Source organism: Manis javanica, chromosome 6 (assembly GCF_040802235.1).
Source record: "Manis javanica isolate MJ-LG chromosome 6, MJ_LKY, whole genome shotgun sequence".
In the NCBI taxonomy this organism is placed as follows: domain Eukaryota; kingdom Metazoa; phylum Chordata; class Mammalia; order Pholidota; family Manidae; genus Manis; species Manis javanica.
Window position 1 is genome coordinate 39734624 of NC_133161.1, and position 18388 is coordinate 39753011.

An 18388-nucleotide genomic window follows, 5' to 3' on the forward strand; every position below is an offset into this window, starting at 1 on the left:
AGAGTTTATAAGTTTCTCAGGAAGTCCCTTTAATGAGCAGTCATACCTTTTGCCCACACAGAAGGCTTCTGGAAATCAAAGTCATGCCAATGAAGACAGCGGAGCACAAAGGCCTGTTACTCTAGACAGCATGGTTTGGACACTTGAATATGGGGGTAGGGTAGATACTTTCTCTTCTCAGCCCAGATGCGTGACATTCCTTTTTATTGAAGAAGGATGCATTGCTTTTGTTCCCAGAGCATGTGCCCTGCGATTCTCCTTATTATTTAACAGAACAGAAGCATTAAGCACAGAGATGGCTGCATACTACCCAACGGGCTACTTCAGAGAGGACACACTCACGAACAGTAAATCAGAGCTGGAATTTCACCCCACTGACTCCTGCCTCCCCTTCCTGAAATGGCTAAAGGTCTACCATTTAAGTGTCATTCACATCTTTCTCTTCTGTGCATCCTAGGCTCTAAGTGACAACACAGGACTTTTTTCTGTTCTTGGAGGATGTAGTGTCCTTTGAGATGTGCTGTTTTTTTTCCTCCTGGGATATCCTTGCTTTTAGATTAGAGGGCCTTCTTGAATGTCACCTCCACTAAAGAACTTTTCTAAACACCCTTTTTCTCTCTTCTTCCTGTGACACATATGTGCTTTTACAGAACTGGTAACCCACAGTATGGGTCCACAGTGCTCTCATGGTACAGGTATAACTTGTCAGTCTGCTCACTTTTTTGAATCCCGAGAGGAATTTAGGCAATAAGAGTTAAATCTTTTTTAACTTTGTATTTGATCCCCCTGTCTTATCTATGGCCAGGCATACAGTAGATTTAGCCATTTATTTAACAAATACTTATTAATCGCCAGCCATGTGCCAGGCCACACACATTCACTATTCTAGGTAGGAGTGATATTGTGGTTATAAAATATCTAGTCTCATGGACATGACATTCTGAAGGTGAGGGGAGATAGCTAATGAACAAGATAAGTAAGTAAAATCTCTCTCTCTTGCACACACACGTATAACTTACTGAGTGTATGGAGGACTGCATCAAGGAATGTCCCTCCAAAACAGGTACAGAGGCCCAAGTATCAAAAAAAGTGCTAGGTTCCCAGCCTTTGATGTGAGGCACACTGTGTGACAAGAGCTGCTTCACTATTTTGGTCTGCTGATGGAAGAGGCGTACGTTCGCTAGTGTTTGTCATTCTGCTGGGTCTGTGCTACTGATGCTGGGTCTTAGACTTAGGATAACATAGATCGCACTATTATTTTTATTTAACTGGATCCCATATAAAGATTAGCGAAAAACAAGTAAGGGTATGTAGCTGTGTACATTTTGGGCTTAAGAATAAAGAGTGAACTTAATTTTTTTGTTTACAATGTGCCAGGCACTGTTCTAAGGGCTTTAAATGGATTATTTCAGTTAATCCTCAGAACAACCTTAGGAGATAACACTTTTCATTTTACATGTGAAGAAGCTGGCATAAAGGGCAGCTATGTCACTTGTACCAGATTCCCCAGGTCAGAAGTGAAATGTGGTCCCATCTAGACTGTCCAGCTGGTGACCCTGCTCTTAAGGGATAGAATTTATGAAATCAGAGCAAATACAAGACTTTCCCTTTGTTAATAACCAAGCTGACGTTCCATGTTCGTCATTCCTTAGGGAGCAAAAGGTGTCATCCACCCAGGGTAGAAGAAGTGTGCTCCAGCTGGTTTCCTGAAAGAAGACAGACTGAAGCAGAGGCCCGCCCTTGCCTTTCTCTTTGAATTTCAGCTTCCTTCCAGTCAGGACCATACGTTTTTAATGCATATTTAGTAGTTTATCTACTTACCTTCTTTTACTTCAAAATATGAAACACTTGAGTTAAAACATTTTTTTCAGGGCAAAGGAAAAGAGAGAAAGAAAGCAAATGAACAGCTAACTGCGAAGGCTTAGACAGAAGGGGTGGGACCTGCTCTGTAACAGAGGCCATCTCTCTCGTTACTGAGCCAGTTCTAGGCTAGGCACAGTGAATATACCACCTCTAGTTCTTACTACATTCTTTAAGCAATGACTTGTTCTCATTTTAGGGAAGAGAAAACTTAGATCAGAGTGGTTAATCAGGCTTGCACCGAGCGCACACAGCTGATGCACGGCAGAGCGGAAACTTGAACCCAGCGAGATCTGTCAGTGGTTTTCATACTGTTCTCGTTTTAAACAAACAACCCTCAAGACTCACCCTTCAAAGAACTCGAATTTGGATCCCAGGATGTCAGGAGTCCGTATTTCAGGTGTCAACATGGGTGCCTGGAGGCCAGCTGCTTAATTTCACCTGCATCGTGCTCCCAGCCAGTTCCTGCACCCTGTAGGCGTCACGGGCAGCCGGGCATCAGCAGAGCATTTGTTCCCACCACTCTTACTTCTTTGCTCTCAGGAATGTTGACTTCTCTCTCTGAGCCTTGTTCTCCATAGTAACTAATGAAGGGGCTATTTCAGTTTTTCATCTTCTGACTCTTTTATTTATCAATTCATTTAGAACCTGAGCAGGAAGGAGGCACGCTATGTATTTGGCTTCCTTAATATTCTCTAATTAGTATCTACTGTCTTCTCTACCATTCTCAGAGTCATAGAATTTTGGAGTTGAAAGGAGCTTTTTTAAATGACTGAAAGTCATTTCACGCTCTCCTATCTGAGTGTGCCCGCCAGGTAGCCACTCAGCCCTTGCCCGCATACTGCCGGGAATGTGTGCTTGCTCTCCAGAGGCAGCTGGGTGTCTGGCTGGGATGCTCTAGTTAGGGCCGCAATTGCCTGAGGAGAGCTTGGACCCAACAATGTTGGGCTTTCAGACCTCCCTGCATTTAGTTTTAGGGCTTTAGGGTTCATATTAGGGTTTTTGGAGAGAGAGATTTGGTCTTAAGTCTGTTCCCTTTCAGGTGTGACTCCCACAAGGCCACCTCCTGAAAGCTGAGGGTGGTGCATACTCTGGTGGCAGAAAATAAAATTGCCAGTGAAATACTTCCAATGTCAAACATGCTAAATGACAGAACACTCACTTCATCTGTACTTGCCAACTGGAGACAGACTGATTTGAGATCTGCTTATTTTTGTTATTTTTTTCTTGAATTTAAGGCAACATGCAGTCGGAGCCAGCAAACATTAAGAAACCAAGCTCCTTAATAATCTTTAAAAAAATAATAATTTTATTGAGTTATAATTCACATTCTCTAAAATTCCCCTTTTTAAAGTGTTTGATTCAGTGTTTTTTTAGTGTATTCATAGATTTGTGAAGCCGTTACAAAAGACAATTTTGGAATATTTCTATCACCCTGAAAAGAAACCCATTAGCATTCACTTGCCATCCCTCCTCCTGCTGGAAAACCATTAATCTGTTTCCTGTCTCTTGGGAGATGCTTATTCTGGACATTTCATATGAATGGAATCATAAAAATATATGGCCTCTGTTTCTAGATTCTTCTACTTAGTGTAGTGTGGTCAAGGTTCATCCATGTTATAGCATGTATCATTTCTTTTCATGGCCTAATAATATTCTATTGAATGGATATACCACACTTTGTTTATCCATTTGTCAGTAGATGGACATTTGGATTGTTTCCACTTTTTGGTTATGAATAATGTTTCTGTGCATACTCGTGTATAAGATTTTGTGTGGATATATGTTTCAGTTCTCTTAAGGTATATGTAAGAGTAGAATTGCTAGGTCATATTCCCTTAATAACCTTTTCTAAACTGCTTTTGTTGTTTCCTTTTCTTGGGCCCCATATTCATATTCTTTAGATTAATGTTCACTTCCTCTGTGCTGAATGCTGTCTGTGACTTGATATTAAGTTAACACTTCTAGGACCCAGTTTATATTTCTATGTAGAAGTAATTAAAAATCACTTGAGTGAGAATAAACTGAATCATAGGAATGCTTATTGTATAGAGTCTGTACTAGATTTCCATGGTCTTTGTTCTTTTCTTTACCAAGCTTCTACTTAATGACTTACAAAGATTTTTTTTCCCTTTTCCAGAATCGCAATGAAATAAAGAATGGCACTATCCTTCGATTAACCACATCTCCGGTAAGTTGATCTTAGTTTCCTGCTCTCCAGTAAATGCCCTAGTATCCAGTTTCACTATATGTAGTTATGGGATACTACTTTTTGAGGATGACTTTAGTGCAAAACAAAAGGTCCTTGGAATGCCTACACATGCAGACTCTGGATTAGCAGGAATGCTCCTCCTTTTATTTCCCATTACAGAGGAGGAAGATTTTGTTCCAGGTTAAGTGCAAGTAAGTTGACTTCAAGTTTGAGTTTGGTGGTCATCTCAACAATTCTCATATTACAGATGGAATAACCCAGCTACACTGATTGATTAATTTTACCCACCTGCTCACACATGCACCTAATGCCATCTGAAGAAATTCAGACAACAAACAATGCAAATAAACCAAAAACAGGTTATCACTTCCCCTTACACTCAGAGGATGTGTGTAGGGTTATGTGTATGTGTCCCTGTATCAAGCAGAGAGTATTTAAGCATTTTCTCGCTTTAGTCAATTATTGTGACAATTCATGTAAATATAGTTTGAGAAATATTTGTCACTTATGTTATTTCATTGACAGCTGATTCTAGATAAAACACTTTGAAGTTTTTCAAATAAAAGCTGCTAGACAAAAATGCTACAGAATATTTGGATTACTGTAGCTGCCTTTGTTGCCTATCTTGATCTTTCTTCCTTGCTTGCAGATTCTTTGGGTAGTAACATTAGCATATTTAAAGTATATTATTTCACAGTGCATCTTATTGCTTTCCTAAAAAAAAATCTGCACAAAATACCCCAAATGCTACTATTTTCACTCTGCATCTGTGATGAAAACTGTGTCTAATTCTCATTTTCAGTTTTCACTGAAGCCATGTGTTACGCTAAAAATAAACTTAAAAATTGGGAAAAACATCTGGCTAAAATTAAATTGTGGGTATTGTAACTACTACAAATTCTTCGTGTTGAAATTACGTTAGAGAAGCTTAAAAACTCCTAAACATTTTACCCAATAACATCTTGAACCTAAATACAGTGAGGAGCTCATGAGAACACATGGCTGAAGTTGGCTGAACTGTGTCTTTCTGGGCCTTCTTTTCTACTTAATGGGATTCATAATTTCTACTCATTTTTCAGTGATTACATGATGAGCTGAGACTTTTTTGTCTGACTTAGCACTGTTCTTACTTTAGTCAGCAGGAATTATAGTTAATTTGACCTTTAGAGACCATGGTTTCATTTGGCTTTTGTAGTCACTATTTATCCTGCTTAAATTATTCATCTGCTTGCTGGGCAAAAGAGTACACCTTGCTGTTTGCTTCATCTTAGGAATTGGAAAGGCTCTTTTTTTGTTTTTTTGTTTTTGTTTTTTTAACCTAGGCAGTCTGTAAACCAAAGAAGATATGTCTATGTGTACATAGATCTAACTATCTATCTAACATTTATCCTGGCAGGTAAAGCCAGGATAAATTCATGTCTATATCTGTGCCTTTAACCTAGGCCTCTGTAAGCCTAGGCCTTCTGTATGTCAAAGTTACTGCCATTGGCTCATGCATCAAATTTCTGCAATGCTAAGCCACTCCTTGAAAGAAGGCTGACTATCTGGTAGGGGGAAGTTTTTCAGCATCCCCAAAAGTGAACATGCCAACACCGTGGCATAACTGGGTGTCATCAGGGCCAATGGAGTGTGTGCTTTTCAGGTAATGACCTTCACGTTCCCTACATGGTGAACAGAAAGACATGAAAGCCAGTGAAAGCACAAGGCAATATGATAAGGTGGCATCTACTTGCAAGAGACTGGGTTATACTTTCTAAAGAGCAGTGGTCCCCAAACCTGAGTCACTGGTGGAACTTTAAAAATGCTCATGTCTGGGCCTTCAAAGCAAAGCTGAGTCATGATGTCTGCATTTTAAGCAAGCTCCTTATGGTTTGATTGTAGTCTCGGTCTAGAATAGAGCATTACTCTATAGGCAAGATATTTTGGCTCAGTAAACTTCACTTGTTGATAGTGGATTATTTTGTATTATTTTGTGTTTAACTGAAAAATTTGGGTCAGCATATGCTAACTCGTTCACTTTTTACATACACACAAAAAATATGTTAACAAAAAAACCTCTCTCCACCAGATTTGCCAGAAAGTGTTAAAGTACCGTAAAGAAACCAGCCAACGGTGCTTCACGAGCTTTTACAGTCCCTTCATTTGCCTCAGCTGCACTCTCTGTAGCCAGACAAGAATGCACACACCTCTCCCGATGGCTCCATGCCACAATACCACACGCTCCCATAATGTGCAGCTGTGCTGAGTTTCACCTCCATTTGATTAGTGGTGGGATTTTTGTTGATTTTTGTTGATGAATCTATTTTCTGTCCTACTCTGTCATAGAACACCCTATCTGGGCATTACTAAGATATAAAAAAACAACCTGCATTGGTATTCTTGTGAAAACACACATGGCTGGTGGTCCTTCCCCACATTACACATCTTTACACAATAACTCTACTGGCATCTTAAACATGTGTGTCTTTCAGGCATCGTATCTTTATCCATCTCCCTTGTATCATGAAAATATGGCCAGAGACATACCCAGAGAATGTGGGCAGATGTGTGTGTCTGCCTGAACCGTTCAGGGTCTGGAGAGCTTCCGATTGTTCAGCTACAATGTTTCCTTTTACCTGCCAGGATAACAATAGCTGTGAAAACCCAATCTGAGGTTAGGTGCTACATGAAGCCTATTTTAAATAAATTTTGGCCACTGTTCCTTTTGGAAGAAGCTTGGGTTGCCAGACCATTGTTTTTAGTTCCCTGAAATTTTTGTTTTAAAAAGTCCTTACAATGAATATATTTTGTAGTCTTAGTGCATGGACAGCCTCTCTGGGTAGGGCATAAAACCCAGAAACCATTAAGAAAAAGATCAATAAATTTGACTACCAAAAAATAAAAACAACCCCACCAAAGCTTTATGTTTGGAAAGAATTCCAGAAGCAACGTCAAAACAGAAAATTAGGAAAAACAATTGGCAATCTGCATGATAATTAGAGGGCTAATTCCTCAGTTTGCAGGATCCCTGTATGAATAAATAAACTACCCCCAGAACAGATGGCCAAAAGCTATGAACAAAAGTGAGCTATATAGCTATCTCTACTGTTTTCTGTATCTATATGTAATAACTAATATATAGAGAGATATTATATTATCTAATATATATAGATATTATCCTGGCAGGTAGAGACAGAATAAATGCATATCTATATCTGTAGAGAGAGAGAGACATAAATATCTATAGATATATATCTATACATCTAAATATATCTATAGCTTTATATAGATCTAGATGTATGTGAAAGAAGAAATTCAATCTTTTCTCTTAAAAGAGCAGAAAATCTGTACTCCTAGATAATTAAGGTGTAGGGCAAAGATGCTATGGTGTCTAGAAAATAAATTGGTGCAGACTTTTTGGATGGTAATTTAACTCTACCCAAATTTTAAATACATATGTCTGTGTCCTGACAATTTTTTGGGGGGGAATTTATCCAATGGACTCATAAAAGCACTGCAGGGCTAACACACACAAACACACACAGGAACTCCACACACATGCACACAAGGCTTCCGCATCATTGTTTTTAGTAATCACAAACTGGAAACCTCTGAGATATCTATCAGTTGGTACTAGTTAATTGCATTAAATAATATCCATGTGATAGAATACTGTGCAGCCATTAAAAAGAATGTGGTCTGTGCTGCCTCGAAGACATCTGTAAAGTCTATTATTAAGTGCAAAAGCACGTTGCAGAAAACTGTGTATAGAATGAGCCCCAGTTATGTACATGGAAAGGTGTATATATACTAAATAAAGGATAAAAATAATTTTTAAGAGTTAACACAAGAAACTGTTACCATTGGCTTAACTTTATTTTTTATTTCATAACTTCTGATAGCACTTATGTATTTCATCCTATACCATATGTTGGTATTATTTTTGACTCAATAAGTGTAAAAATAAATATCGTAAGGTCACTGTAGTACATAAGAGGTGAATCATATCCAAACTATTAGATTTTTAAGAGCCCTTTTTTATATGACCTGAATTCTTCTTGCTCATTTTTCCTCATTTTGGCCTGTGTGGACATAGTAAATAAACTTGCTTATCAAGTATCTGCTGTTTTGTCAGCTTTAAGCATAATCCTCCCTTTCTACTCTCTCTTGGTTAGGGAACCGAGATTAGAAGCATTAGAATGTCAGAGGGCCTGCCACACTGATTTTTGGGGCTAGTTACTTGACCAAAGAAAGGTATTATCTCAGTTACTTTGTGGATTCAGGTTATGAGAGATTTTTAATAATAAGACCATGAACAATTTTAAACAAATCTTTGTCTGCTGATTTGACAAACTGAAAAAGGGTTGTAAAATGTCCTAAGTCCTATTTGTTGCCATTGTTCTGTGAGCCTAACTTAGAGAAAAGCCAGCAAAGGCTTTTAGGCAGGGGAGTGACATAATCACTGGCTGCTGCCCAAGAACAGACTGCAGAGGTGGCAAGGGGACAGGTCCGGGATTTACTACAGCCGTCTGGCAGGCGGTGAACACGGGGTGGGCTGCCTGCATCGCAGGGGTGATGGAGGGTCTGAGGGCGTGACGTGGAGGGCAAGTCCCCAGGACTTCCTGATGCTTTGGCTGTGCTGCTCCTCGAGGGAGGATTCGAGGATGTCCCTGGTCTCTGGACAAGGTAAACAGTGGTGCTGTTTACTGACATAGAAGATTTGGGGAGGGGAAAGTGAAGAGTTCGAGATGCCTGTTATGTGTCCATGAGGACTGCCAGCTAGGCAGTTAGGAATGTGTGTCAGGCAGCCTGGAGAGTACCAGGGTGCCAGCCACCACCAGGGACACAGCATGGGAAGCATAGCTTGGATGAAGTTGCCATGGGTAAGGTAGAGCCCTGGGTACCCTCCGGTTTAGAGGAGATGCTGGCCAGGAGGCCAGGAGAAGAAAGTGTTTCTAGGAGGAAGGCCCACTTAGGTGTGTTGAAGATGACTGAGACAGGGAAGATCAGATGAGGGAGTTGACCCCTGGGCCCGTCCCCTCACTGTATTGGTGGATCACAGAGGTACTCAGTGTAGGGGTGAGGATGGAAGCCTCATTGGCTGGGGGAAAAGAGAGAATATGAGGTTGACTGAGGCAGCAATGTTAGATGCACTTTTGTTCCAGAACTTTTGCTGAGAATGGCAACAGTGAAAGGAGGGCATGGCTGGAGGGACACTGGGTCAATATACAATGGTTTGTGTGTTTTTGTTTTTTATTTATTCATTTATTTATTCATTCATTCATTCATTCATTTATTTATTTATTTTGGTATCATTAATCTACAATTACATGAAGAACATTATGTTTACTAGGCTACCCCCTTCACCAAATCCCCCCCACAAACCCCATTACAGTCACTGTCCATCAGTGTAGTAAGATGCTGTAGAATCACTACTTGTCTTCTCTGTGTTGCACAGCCCTCCCCGTGCCCCCCTCCCCTGACCACTACACATGCTAATCGTGATGCCCCCTTTCTTTTTCCTCACCCTTATCCTTCCCTTCCCACCCATCCTGCCCAGTCCCTTTCCCTTTGGTAACTGTTAGTCCATTCTTGGGTTCTGTGATTCTGCTGCTGTTTTGTTCCTTCAGTTTTTCTTTGTTCTTATACTCCACAGATGAGTGAAATCATTTGGTACTTGTCTCTCTCCACCTGGCTTATTTCACTGAGCATAATGTCCTCCAGCTCCATCCATGTTGTTGCAAATGGTAGGATTTGTCTTCTTCTTACGGCTGAATAATATTCCATTGTGTATATGTACCACATCTTCTTTATCCATTCATCTACTGATGGACACTTAGGTTGCTTCCATTTCTTGGCTATTATAAATAGTGCTGCGATAAACATAGGGGTGCATCTGTCTTTTTCAAACTGGGCTGCTACATTCTTAGGGTCAATTCCTAGAAGTGGAATTCCTGGGTTAAATGGTATTTCTATTTTGAGTTTTTGAGGAATCTCCATACTGCTTTCCACAATGGTTGAATTAATATACATTCCCACCAGCAGTGTAGGAGGGTTCCACTTTCTCTACAACCTCGCCAACATTTGTTGTTGTTTGTCTTTTGGATGGTGGCGATCCTTACTGGTGTGAGGTGATAACTCATTGTGGTTTTAATTTGCATTTCTCTGATGATTAACGATGTGGAGCATCTTTTCATGTGCCTGTTGGCCATCTGAATTTCTTCTTTAGAGAACTGTCTATTCAGCATCTCTGCCCATATTTTAATTGGATTACTTGCTTTTTGTTTGTTGAGGTGTGTGAGCTCTTTATATATTTTGGATGTCAACCCTTTATCAGATCTGTCATTTATGAATATATTCTCCCATGCTGTAGGATACCTTTTTGTTCTATTGATGGTGTCCTTTGCTGTACAGAAGCTTTTCAGCTTGATATAGTCCCACTTGTTCATTTTTGCTTTTGTTTCCTGTGCTGGGAAGATATGTTCATGAAGAAGTCGCTCATGTTTATTATGTCTAAGAGATTTTTGCCTATGTTTTTTTCTAAGAGTTTTATGGTTTCATTACTTACATTCAAGTCTTTGATCCATTTTGAATTTACTTTTGTGTATGGGGTTAGACAGTGATCCGGTTTCATTCTCTTACATGTAGCTGTCCAGTTTTGCCAGCACCATCTGTTGAAGAGACTGTTATTTCCCCATTGTATGTCCATGGCTCCTTTATCGAATATTAATTGACCATATATGTTTGGGTTAATATCTGGACTCTCTGTTCTGTTCCACTGGTCTGTGGCTCTGTGCTTGTGCCAGTACCAAATTGTCTTGATTACTGTGGCTTTGTAGTAGAGCTTGAAGTTGGGGAGCAAGATCCCCCCTCCACTTTATTCTTCGTTCTCAAGATTGCTTTGGCTATTCGGGGTCTTTGGTGGTTCCATATGAATTTTAGTGTTCTTGTTTTTAAGAGAGGAACTACTAGAGACTTTTTGCAGCTGGAAATGATCCACTGCAGAGAGAGCCCCTGATGGTAGAGAAGAAAGGGGATCATTTAAAAGGAGAGAGCTTGAGAAAGTGAGAGGGGAAGGGATCTAGAGCTGCAGGGAAGGATTGACCTTTGCTAGGAAAAATGACACCAGGTGCATAGGATCAGGAAGAATCAGAGCATGAGGATAGAGACAGATGCAGGGCCTCACTTTTGCAAATAGGTAGATGAAAAAACTTGGGCTGATTGCTTTAATTTCCTCAGTATAATGTGGAGCAAGATGACCAGTGTGTGGGAAGGAGATGTAGGGGATGGAGTTTAAGGAGAGAAGAAAAAGTGTGAAGGAGTCATGTTGGAAGAATATAGCAAACATTCTAGGAAAGTGTAGTTGTATTATTGGGCAGTACTGAATGCAAGTTTGAAAACACCTGTCAAACTTGCCAACCTAAGGACTCTATTGATAGAGTACTTCTTATTGGTGTCACACGCTTGGAATCATACTGGAAGTGTCTTGGGCATAATTTTCATTAGGACCTTTAAGAACAGAGGTGTAAATACTTGGCACACATCCCCTAGTACTGCTTTTGGTGTTCATTCCTGGTCCCTGGGGAGGCTGTTCTCCTCTGAGTCTGGTCGAGGGAGTTAGGCAGGTGTATGGGGCTGTTTGAATGGCTCAAGGTGAAACTTGTTTTCTATCCTTAGAACAATACCAGAAAATAAAACTTATTTACCATCTGATACAATGTCTCACACAACTACCATGCTCTTTACACTTGTGCTGCTTGAAAAATCAGAACTAAGGCTATTTTACTTTTTAATAATATTTATTTCCTCCCCAATATAAAAATATTTCACTCATGGAAAATTTAAAAATGAAGCTTGCTACAAAAGAAAATTATGCAGAATATTATAATACATAAATAACTATGGGTCATACCTTGATTTGTTTCTTTTGGTCATTTTTGTGCAAATATTTGGACATATTTATGCTTATATATGTTCATTTATTTTTTATTAATTTAGTGAGCTTTTCTGAACTCCTGGTAAATACTAGGCATTGTACGGGGAATAAATTAATGGGCAAGTCTGGCATATTTCTTCTGCTGGAGTTTACATCCTAGTGGATGCACACTTACATCCATAAACACACACCCCTGCCACACAAACAATAAAATATATTTGTTCCCTGGTCTTTCTTCTAGTATTCCATCATGCGCATGTGCTCATGCTACTCTACAGCCTCTGGAAGTTTCATTTTTAATTCTGTGTGCTATTTCATCCTGTGGCTGTATCAGGATGACTATATCGTACTGTGGCTATATACCATTGTGCTATTGTCAAACATTATGATCTAGTGTTTGACTATAAATGCTAGTTGAAGTGATGCACAGGTGCACACACCCGTCTCAGAGATCGAAATGCACCCTGTCAGGCAGGGCTGCTCATCATCAGCCAGGATTCCCCCAGCTCTGCTACTCATGGACACCTCAGACTGCCTGGCCCTGTCTCTCTGTCCTCACCTCCTCCCACACCAACCCCAGACACGCCGGTCACTCTCTGTCCCATTCCCCCACTTTAGGTTTTGTTATAAATGTCATTCACATTAATTCTTATTGTTAATTTATTGTCCATGCCCACCTCAAGGATGTAAGCCCAGGAGGGCAAGAGCCCTGAATGTCTTGTTTGTCGTTATGTCCTGAACGTGCCTGGCTCAGGGTGAGCTTTCCAGAAGTAGTTGTTGGATCAGTGAAGGACGATTCTGTTTTTAATTTTGAAGGGTCATAGCTTGTAAATGGATAATTGTAAAGACTTGTCTGAATAAAAGTCAAATAATATTATATGTAGAGTAGTCTTTGGCAATAACTGGTGCCAAATAAATGTTTTCCTTACAAAAATCCAGTATTTTAATAATTAAAGTTTTTTCCTGCATTTGTTTTTATAATAAAAGATTCATATCCACATAATTTAGAAATTAGAGAAGGTAAAAAGGAATATATATTCCTACCTATTCTGGTCCCCACTGGAAAAATACTGCATTAAAAATGTCCCAGAAGTTTGATGTAGTTTTTCGATGGGGGCTCACATCGGGGACTAATGTCCGTGGGGCGCCTTCTCCTGGCCACCTCTGTGATGAGGGTAACTGAGGAACAGTCTGTGGCTCTGGGGGCTGGAGGGAACCTTGAACACAGTCTCATTGCAGTTCCTCAGTGAATTGCTACTGGGGAGCTGGGGCCAAGAGGGATGAAGAGATATGCACTGAGATGCCCCAAGTTCTCGCTCCTTGTTCAGTAATGTGTCCCCTCCAGCGGTCCACTTTATGTCTCCAAACCCAGAGGACAGGTTAACAGCAAACACCATGGGGGCTCTGTTTTTATGAAGAGTTGACTCCTTAGATGACGGCACCCAGGGAAGGGGGAAGGTCTGCGTTGAAGGGCAAGACCAGCGTGAAGACAGAGCACGTGGTTTTCAGGCGCTGCATCGTGTGCAGGAGAGGGAGGAGGGTCCCACAGGGACTGCTCAGGCTGTTGCTTTTGTGCACAGAGCGTGGCAGTTTGACACAATTGAGAAGAGCCTTCATCACTGTTATCAGGAGTGTCTCCTTGGCTGAGACCCTGGCAAGTCAGGGTGTTGCTTTGCTGTTCTGGCATAGGACTGTCTTAGAAAGTAGTTTCAGTCTCCACAGCAGCACCCACTGGCTGTCCTGGGATTTGGGACCTTTTTGTCCTTGCTCCTTCTGCTTGGTGCACCTGGCTTTCTCAGGTCTCTCTTTACTTCTCTTATTTTAAATTAACTAATTAATTAACTTTTAAATAGTTAAGTTCAAACACATGCACAAGTAAAAAGTATGGTAGAATAAATCCCATCTATCTAGATTCCACAATTATTGGCTTACTCTTTTATTTTCTTAGCAAATATTCTCCCTTTAAAGAAGTGTATACTTTTAAACAAAAAGACCAAGTAGACTATCTCTTTGGTACAGGAAGCCAGGAGGGGCTCATTGTGCCCCAGCTGGAGAAGACAGGATCAGAGCCCGTGTGCCCAGTGAGGCTGGGCTGTACATGCCAGCATTATGGAGGTGCGGTATCCTTAGTGTTTCAGAGCAGTGGTTCTTAGTATGCGATTCTGGGAATAGAAGCATCAGCACCTGTTAAACATACAATTTAGGGGACCCCATCCCAGGCCTACAAGACCAGAGACTCTAGGTGGGGCCCAGGGATCTGTGTTTTAAGAGCTGCCCAGGTGATTCATGCATGCAGCATTTGAGACCCACTACTGTAGAGCCTGCTCTCTGGAGTCCAGCTGCCTAGATTCTATCTCTGCTCCAGCACTGACAAGCTGTGTGAGCTTGGGCAAGTTCCTTTACTTCTCTGGACTTTGATTTCCTCTGTAAAATGGAGATAATGCAGGCACCTGCCTGATGGAACTACTATGCAGATGAATAAATTCCTTCATGAAGATATTTAGAATAGTGACTCATAAAAAACACTAGTTAACTGTTAGCTGTTTTTATTATTAGTATTAATATCACCAAATGCTATTAGTTAGCATTAATACTGACAATGAAATAATTTTTGAGGATCATTATTATCATAATCACTATAATAAATGCAGACTTCCTGCTTGGAGAAAAAATTTTTTTTCAAGAAATTCAAAGTGATTCACTTGGGTTCAATATTAAATGTTATGTTAATGCTGTAGATACATTTGAAACTTTAGAGAATGGTATTTCTTTGAACAAGTTTAAAAGATAAAATGATTCTCAGCTTTCCCATCTCCTTTTTAAAAAATGGTATTTGGGGTTTGAGCAATTTGTCAGATATCTAGGAGTCAGTGAATGAGTAGGGAGGGTTCTTATTTCCCTCCTTCCTTGTGTTCCTTCTTTTTCTGTAATTTCTGATGTAAAGTGGGAATTTTTGGTTATACTCACATGGGAAACCTCAGTATGTCTCTGACCGAGTGTGGGGGCATGCGTTTCATTCCTGTCTTGGTCCCTGAAGAATTGCAATGGTTTCCCTGTTGAATCCCCTTCTCTCCTTGGGGCTACTTCCAGCTGACAGTGAAGGAGGAGCAGGGCAGGGAGGGAGGGGCCTCAGCTGTGGAGGCCCTTGGGGTGGAGCCCCTTTGCTCTCAGTACCCGTGTGGGTTCCCTGCCCCCACTCTGCAATCCTACCCCTGTTATGGTTCACATGGGGCTTCTCAGATGTTTCTCATCAGTTACTGTTTGGAAGAAGATATCTCATTGTTGCGGACAGATCCCCCATCTTCCTCTTTCTTTGAAATATAATGAGTTTCAAAAGAGAAATTAAATACCTGAGAAGGAGACTGTGAGGATGGCAGAGTGTTTAAACCATTGCAGATTGGAGTTAAATAATAAGTAGAACAGATTTTGGGTTATTTCTATAAAGCAAAAACAGAGGCAGAAAAAATTATATATATATATATATTTACTATCTGCCCCATGATATGAAAACCTTTACTGGGTGAATGAGAAATATAGACAAGTTATTATCCAGAAGTTCAGCTCCTTTAATATATTTCCATTCCTCCCTGTTTTGCGTGCAGAAGCCAAGTGCAAAGCACTTAAAAAGAAATTAATTCTAAGCAAGGCTGCTCCTTTAGCTTCCTAATTATTTTGTTTTTTTTTGTTTTAAATTCACACAGTAAGTAGCCAGTACTTGTGATACACATGTTGGAAAAAGTGACATTTTACAAGCATCATTGTCTTGTGCTGGAAGATTCTTAGTAACCTAGAAAGATTATTTGGGTGTCTAATGAAGCTTCTGAGCACTGTGCGTAGGCAGCTATTACTCAGAGTTTTGGCTGAACAGGTGAACTTGCTGTATAAATTTGTGTAATTGCTTAACTGAGCAAATAGCTTTGTGTCATTTGTAGATAACAATTTTGCTTAAGAGGCAAACATTTTCCCCATTTTTTCCTTCTTAACCACCACAACCTGTTCTGTTTCTGGATTTTTGCTGTTCCTGTGCTTTTGCTTTTCCAAGAGATGGAAATATGGGCCCTTTCAAAAGAAGGCAACTGATCCCCATTGTGACGTTAACAGATAGCACTGGAAGGTGGAGTCAGTCATTGGAAATGTTTGCTTGGCATGTAGTACACACAATCTTGTGCTTTTCACCTCCGTGTCATCATTTCTCCATGAAACATAAACTTTTATCTGTTGTGGTTTCCTCTGTGAACACTCTTGCCTTTGTTTTTGTCCTCTGTGAGGCTCAAAATGCCCAGCAGCTCCATGAGCGAATCCAGTCATCAAGTATGGACGCCAAGCTGGAAGCCCTGAAGGACTTGGCCAGCCTCTCCCGGGATGTCACGTTTGCCCAGGAGTTTATAAATCTGGACGGCATCTCTCTCCTCACGCAGATGGTGGAAAGTGGCACTGAGTAAGCATCTTTTCTCTAAGATTCCAATCTGTCTCCCTCTCTCCAGCATTTGGGTATTTTCTACTTTCCTTATACTTGTAATTTCTAGTTTGAAAGACCAGAAACTAAGTGGGCTCAGGAAAAAGTGGCTTACAAGATAGTGCCTGGAAGGTGGGATTGTAATTCACTTATCACTGTTACCTTCCACTCATCAAGTAGCCAGTATCTAAGACAGGCTAGAATTCCATAAAATACCTGAAATTTCAGATTTATGAGAAAAAATAATAAGTCATTATCTTTAAGGGCCTTTCCAACACTAAAATTACAGTTCTATGTAATATAAATCCCTCACATCCCTCGCCTATCCCCAGGAAAAATGTCCCTTCCCTGACACCATTAAAAAAGATCAGAATACCTCCTTATGTTTCAAAGTCTTATACCAGGTCAAAATAGCATTGCTGAAGTAATTTTTAAAAAGTTTATATTGAGTGATGAAATACATGTCCTTAATTATTTAAAACTAAATACAATAAACATTTATTAAGTACTTACTGTGTGCAAAACAGTAGAAGTTGGGGAAATTTAAAAAGATGTGAGTCTTGCCATCCAAAAATTTATGGAGGCAGAATTCAGTTGAGGTATAGTTCCTCCTGGGGGCTAGAGGTTGGACCAGTTATTTCTCATGGAACCTTATGGAATGAATGGTCCTTGAAGGAGTCTGAGTTCCCATCACCAGCAAGGAAGGGATGGGCATTTCTGACTGGGGAGCTGAACTTCTCAGGGAAGGCTTTGATTCTCTGGTGTGATTGGGTGTGTCTGGAGCCAAGTAAGTCTAGTTCTCACAGGTGGACAGGTATCTGCCCTGGCTACCAATGGCCAGAGTAGGCAGCTGCTCATCCCGTGTGGTCAGGCGCTACTGGCATAGACTATTGGAGCATGTGAAAAGTCTGAGTCAGCTAATGACTTATTAATATGCTGAGTTTATAATGTGCAGTGTTGGGATGGATATCAGGAAAAGTAAATGTCATTGAGCACTGGGGTTTAACCTTGGTCTTTTAACTCTCTCTTCAACCTGGTGATTCAAAGACTGAACAGATGATCGTACATGTGGGAGACCTGCCTTAGCCCACTCCCTTCCTTCCTTCCTTTCTTCCTTCCTATCTCCTCCTACGTTTGGCATTATTTAGCCTCTGCAACTGGCACAAGTGACAGGTTTTTTTTTTCTCATTCAAAGGGCGAATGTTTTGTAATGTCAGGAATATTTCCCATACAAGAATGTTTGCTAGAGTGTGGAGCTGGGGGTCTCTTACCTCAGAGACAAATAGAGAAAATACCTAGGAGTGAATAGGAGGAAAAAAAAAATCCAAAAGAGGACTGGCAGGCAGGTTTGGGTGATCTGAAAAGGGTCAGTTGTGGACAAGAATCATTTGTTTTTCTAACGGGGCCTATAAGTCTGCTCATTAAAGTTTTGGCAAACATCAACTTGGAGTGGGGCAGGAAAACTCAAATTTTGTGTATCTTTGGAATCCAGTGTGGTTACTGTAAGTTGTAGTTGGAGCATGAAACAGCTAGAGGGAAGTTGGATAAGTTTATGAATCCAAGAGGTTTGACCAAACAGAGGAGAAAGAGGGTTCTGTGTCGGGAGCTCCAGGCTGAAATCGATTGTGGAAGGTGCCACATCCCTCATTCCTTGTTACTAGTGAGCGGTGGAGTTTGAGCTGTGATTACAAACACCTTCACTGGAAGACTTCATGTGGTTGTCACACGTGGTAGGCTCTGCTTCACACTCACCACTGCTTCTGGCAGGATGGTGAGCCCTCAGTGACATTTCCAGCATGTTCATTTTACATAAAAATGTAAAAATGTTTCCATGGTTATTGATTTTTCTAAGTCCCAGCCCTTGATGGATCAAAAGCAATTTACTAGAGCTAGTCATAACGTAACCTGCTAATGTTAGTTAACATTAACGCAGATATCCAGGACC

The 18388-nt window shown here is 40.6% G+C and overlaps 1 protein-coding gene across 8 annotated transcripts in view; it reads left to right on the forward strand.

Moving 5' to 3' along the window:
* The window catches only part of ELMO1 (engulfment and cell motility 1), a 516082-nt gene that overhangs the window by 141934 nt on the left and 355760 nt on the right, over nt 1-18388 (forward strand). For all 8 annotated transcript variants that reach the window (XM_017670942.3, XM_017670934.3, XM_037027353.2 and 5 more), the window contains 2 exons: nt 4001-4051; nt 16256-16425. In XM_017670942.3, the coding sequence (XP_017526431.1) occupies nt 4001-4051; nt 16256-16425 (221 nt within the window). The remainder of the gene's footprint in view (nt 1-4000; nt 4052-16255; nt 16426-18388) is intronic.